Source organism: Bidens hawaiensis, unplaced genomic scaffold, assembly GCF_021521415.1.
Source record: "Bidens hawaiensis isolate Kalapana, Puna unplaced genomic scaffold, B.hawaiensis_p1.1 tig00003115_1, whole genome shotgun sequence".
Classification (NCBI taxonomy): domain Eukaryota; kingdom Viridiplantae; phylum Streptophyta; class Magnoliopsida; order Asterales; family Asteraceae; genus Bidens; species Bidens hawaiensis.
This window is the reverse complement of record NW_027491167.1, coordinates 2,679,471-2,684,552: the sequence shown is the minus strand read 5'-3', so window position 1 is coordinate 2,684,552 and position 5,082 is coordinate 2,679,471. Positions and strand designations below refer to the sequence as shown.

At 32.3% G+C, this 5,082-nt stretch overlaps 1 protein-coding gene across 1 annotated transcript; it reads left to right on the top strand.

Annotated features, from left to right (window-relative positions):
* Window positions 1–2,394: 2,394 nt before the first annotated feature.
* Window positions 2,395–3,557, top strand: LOC143622291 (uncharacterized). The gene is made up of 4 exons (XM_077093479.1): window positions 2,395–2,598; window positions 2,693–2,798; window positions 3,259–3,342; window positions 3,424–3,557. Exons 1-4 carry the CDS (start codon window positions 2,497–2,499, stop codon window positions 3,465–3,467), a joined length of 336 nt encoding a protein of 111 aa, XP_076949594.1. The 5' UTR covers window positions 2,395–2,496; the 3' UTR covers window positions 3,468–3,557.
* The last annotated feature ends 1,525 nt before the right edge of the window (window positions 3,558–5,082 follow it).

The window sequence follows — 5,082 nt, the reverse complement described above, 5'->3', positions numbered from 1 at the left end:
AGTTTTATATAAAACATAAAATAACCAAAGAATAAACAAAAATACAACTCGGGATAAGCAAAAGAGAAGGGGGGGGGGGGCCTCGCCCCTATTATATTCCGCCCTTGAACATATAAAGGGGGTTCATGTACAAAATAATTTTAACATGAAAATGTAATAAAAAATACCAATCTACCAAACACGATAACGTATGAAACAATAACAATCTACATAAGCAGTGTTTTACCATAACAAAAAAAAAACTAATAATAACAACAAAAATCAACAATAAAATAATAACAATTAATAGTTACAATAAAAGAAAAAACCCTAACAATAACAACTAAATACAAATCAACAAATACTTATAGCGTCTCATAATCGGAAATCAACAAATACAAACATAAATTAACAGCAATCCTAATAACAACAACAAATTGGTTCTCACTATTTTCATATTAAAAATTATTTGTTTTGATCCTGAAAACTGTAACATAAATATATTTATTATTATAATTGTAGTTAGCTCATTAAAAATCACTCGTAATTGAGTTTTATCTTATTCAACTTGAGTTAGTTGATTAGTATAAGCTTTCATGTTGTAAATTTAACCTCTTCGAATTTATTTTTCATACTTCACTTTCATTGTATTTGTATACTTTTGGTTTGGGTATTGTGATGGATATTTTAAAAACTAGTTGAGTTAAAAAATTTTAGAACTCATTTCTAAGCACATATTCAATTAAATATTTGGTGTTTGATGGTCGTAATTAATCTAAATTTAAAATTGAGATTGAAGAGAGAAGAAATTTTAATGTTAAAAAAGTATTTAGGTAAAATACACATTCATCTTTTTCAAATTTCAATAACAACATAAATCAATTATTTCAAATCATGTTTAATTTTATAAAAACCATATTCAGATTGTTAAATAGCAAAAATAAACCAGATTTTTTTATCAAACATATTTAAACTTATTACAATATTAAATATATTTAAAAAAATGTAAATTTTAATAAATTCAGTTTTTTAATGAATAGTGACAAATTTATTAAACAAAAAAGACTTCTACGATTAAAAAATTGTAAATGCTAACATATTTATATATTCCTCATTTGATACAAATCTATTTTCTGAAAAAAATTACTAAAAAGGTACAAAACAAAAAATACCTAAAAACTCTTTCACTAATATTTGTTTCTACACCAATTACACAAGTTACTCAACCATGAAAATACACATTTGAATCGAATATTACTAGTAAAGCACTTATAAAGCCGTGGTTCAGCTTCAACTTCCGGTCTAGATCGAATATTACTAGTAAAGCACTTATAAAGCCAACTCGAATATTATATTAACGAACTTAAGTTTGAACTAATATAGGCTCAAACTCAAGTTAGAACGTGCGCATTGAGAACGTTATAGATGACGTTTTGGCCCAAAACGTCGGCGAACACCACCCCATTGCATTTTGGGGTGCGTTTTTGGGATACGTTGTGCACATAATGTTGTAGAAGGGCTCACTCCCCATCGTGCTCTCCCTCTCCTCTTTATCTCTTTAGGCGTGCGACTCTCTTTTTCAATTTCTCTAAAGGAGTTTACGGAAGCACCAGGGGACCAACAGAATGAAAATGGAGATGGCATAAGGCTAGGGTTTTATAACATGATATATACAATTAGGGTTACAAGGGAAAAAAAGATAAATAAGTGGGTATCGTGTAGACGAACCCATTTAAACGTTTAACTTCTCACTCTTGAGTTAATATTTTGAATAAGTTTGCTCATTAAAAATATCTATAGCATGTAATGTAATAGTTTTATATTTTTTCTTAGTTTTTTTTTAAGTTTAACGTAATTTTTATTTTAATGTAATTTTTTATTTAATAAAATATTATTTGTTTAAATTTTATTAAAAAAATATAAATACCAAATAAAGAAAAAAAATTGAGTAACGATTGCTGTAGAGTTTACACCATTTTTTTTACAAAACTTTAAAATGCTGATCGGATATCATATAACTTAAAACGTCCAAAGATGAAGAGTTGTGATGTCTACGGATATCCATCCATAGAGATATCCAAGTGAAGGGCCAAATTACTTTGATGGCTTGATCTACCGTCAAAAAATCCAGATGGAGCAAATCCTGAGCATGCTATTGCTTAAGGTTACCGGCCTTTGATTGGACGTTCATAAGATTTGTCCTATTGGTTTACCGTTTATGGGTTATGGACACGTCATCATATCCGGCCCATTTGTAGTAATGTCACCGTAAAGTTATCACGAATAGATTCCTCATGGTTTTTTGGCCCTTCACTTGGATATCTCTATGGATAACCATATTTAATATATATATCACATTTTTATTAATAAGCAAATAAATAAAAAAATATCTGAATCATAAAATATCTAAGTAGTTGCCCTTTTTGGTGACCTTTACTAGCAAGATATTTACTTGATACATATATATACATGATATGACTGTGAATAAACAGATATAGCATAAAAGGTGAAGAAGATATGACAAGGCTTCAAATCCACAAGCTATCGTGCTTACATTTCCATCCTCATGGCCACAAGCTACCATGCTTACAATGCAATCCTCATGCCTTCATTAGAATGGTAATTAAGTCATACATACATTATAGTATTATACATATTACATACACACCGATGCACATCATAAAGGCTTACATTAAAGGTTTTGTATTTACAGGTGCATCATCTAATAGAAAGGTGCATAGTTTTTCGTATGGATAGAGATGAATGCATGAGGACGCTTGCTAGGCATGCTAACATCAGTCCTACTGTTACCTTTACAGGTTTGTTGAGGAAGTATTTACATATTTTCTTAAAACTATTTGTGTTCTTACATGTGCTTGACATTTAAAATTTTCGATATAATGGATTAGATGCACCGTTATACACATGTGCATCAAAACTCATCATAACAACAAATCAAATAACCCCGCAAGTGATTTGAACACATTGTTGTTACGAGTTAAAAACAATGTTGTAATCAGTAATGCTTAATTTAAGCCTTTTTCTTTATTATAGAGGACTCAAAGATAAATAAAATTTTAATTGTATAATTTAAAAAAGAAAGTATGTTAAAGATAAAGTAATAAATGGGCAATTGTCTTTTCTCTTTTAACTTTGTAGACGTGTTCAACTTCATATTTGTTACAGATTTATTATCAAATTATATAATTAATCGGTGCTAAAGTTCTTACTAAAATAATGATTTGATATTTATTTATTTTTATGGATAATTTGATATAGTTTGGGAAGAGTTGCTTAAAGAGAATACGGTCTTCTTTGAAGCTTACTCACGGCGTCGTATTGTGCCAAGCAATGCATTGAGCAGTAAGTCTATACCAATATATGTACCAATTGTCAATTTTTATCGTTAATTAATGTTTGATAGATATTATATTATTGTTATAGGACATCCACAAGAGACTAGTAATGGAAGAACATGGAGGAGGTGACATTTGTTACCACTACTTAATTAAATATTGTGTAATATTTACTTTTTATTTTTTTATCCGATTAAATTGAAGTCTGAATTCATGCTTACCTGTTTTTTTTTAATATAATTTATTGGAACTGAAAAATCCAAAATTCAAAAGATAACATGTGTAATGTTAAAAAATCCAAAATCCAAAATGTAACTTCGGACACAGCCAAACCGCCACATCACCACAACACCCCCTTTTTCTCCCCCTCCTATCCTTTCCCTCACAAAGTTTTCTAAAGCCCGTATGTAGTCACAGACCTAGCCACCGGGCTTCACCCCCACAACGCCTCCATCTGGTTTCTCCTTCGCCCGACTCTTTCCACCTCATCTCCAGATGACTACATTGGAGCCTGGAACAGGGCCAATCCTGGGGGTGTGCAAGCCACGCCGTGGCCATGGCACGTAAGTTTCGAGAGCCCAAACTTTTTTATGCGTATATATGTTTGATATATTGTCACACCCTCAAAATCCACTAACAGAGTTTTACCGTCAGAGGATGTGAACTAACAGGATCGGAATCATTAGTTATAATCAAACCGTAAATAAAGCTTTCAACCCACGAAAACAGTTAAGTGTAAATAAGTGCGGAAGCGTAAAACCATAAACCAAGTGTTGCGTCACGCAGGACGACTTAAAAACCCAATTAATAATAACAGTTTAAAAACAAGTTTGCATAAACAAAAGCGTTCAAAGTAATGCATGATCCTATACCGCGCGCCCGCCTCGGCTACCTGAGAATAACATACTAAAAGTGTCAACACGAGGTTGGTGAGTTCACAAGTTTATATAAAATAAAGCGTTTAACGTTTTGCGTTTAGCGTTTTGCGTTACCAGATAGTGTTAAATCGATTATATATCTATAGGTAGCTAGCCTATAAAGCAAGTATTACTAAGTGTTTGACAGCGAAGCTGACTGTTTATCATGTGCCTTGCCACCAGGTCTATCCCGACCATGGTAATGTGTTAGCCAAGATTACACCCACTCGACCTCCAGTCGAGTTTAGCGTTGGGTGGGGTTTGTCAAACCCAGTAGGACTACTCAACAATGACTCGCTATTTTCCAATACTAAACGGTTCGATTTGTAGGATTTCAGTTATTTCGTTTGCAACTTAGCCTTTACAAGTAATATATAATTTCATAACAAAATCTAAAAGCGTTTCGGAGTATGTTATCTCCCCCAAGTGAAAAGCGTTTAAAAAGTTTAAAAGGGGAAAGTGAAACTCACTGTTTGCGAAGAATTCCCAAAAACAAGTCACCCAAGTGATGCGCGTCACAGAAAACTATCACTAGCGTTCTATAACAACAAGGAGATTTTCTAAGAGTCGGAACTATTATCGAGTCTCTATACCCGGCACATAATTCCTATGCACAAGATACGTTTCGTGTTTCGTTTGTGACTCGTGTGTGACTTAACAAGCACATTTGTGATACGTTACATCTTGTGAACAACTATCTACGTGTCAAGTGTTAATGGTGTACATTACTAGCAATTATTCCCCGCAAGGGCAATTTGGTCAAAACATAACAATTATCTAGCAATTAGCACGTTTCATGTATTTTCACAAAGTTCAGCAGCTAGTTTCAT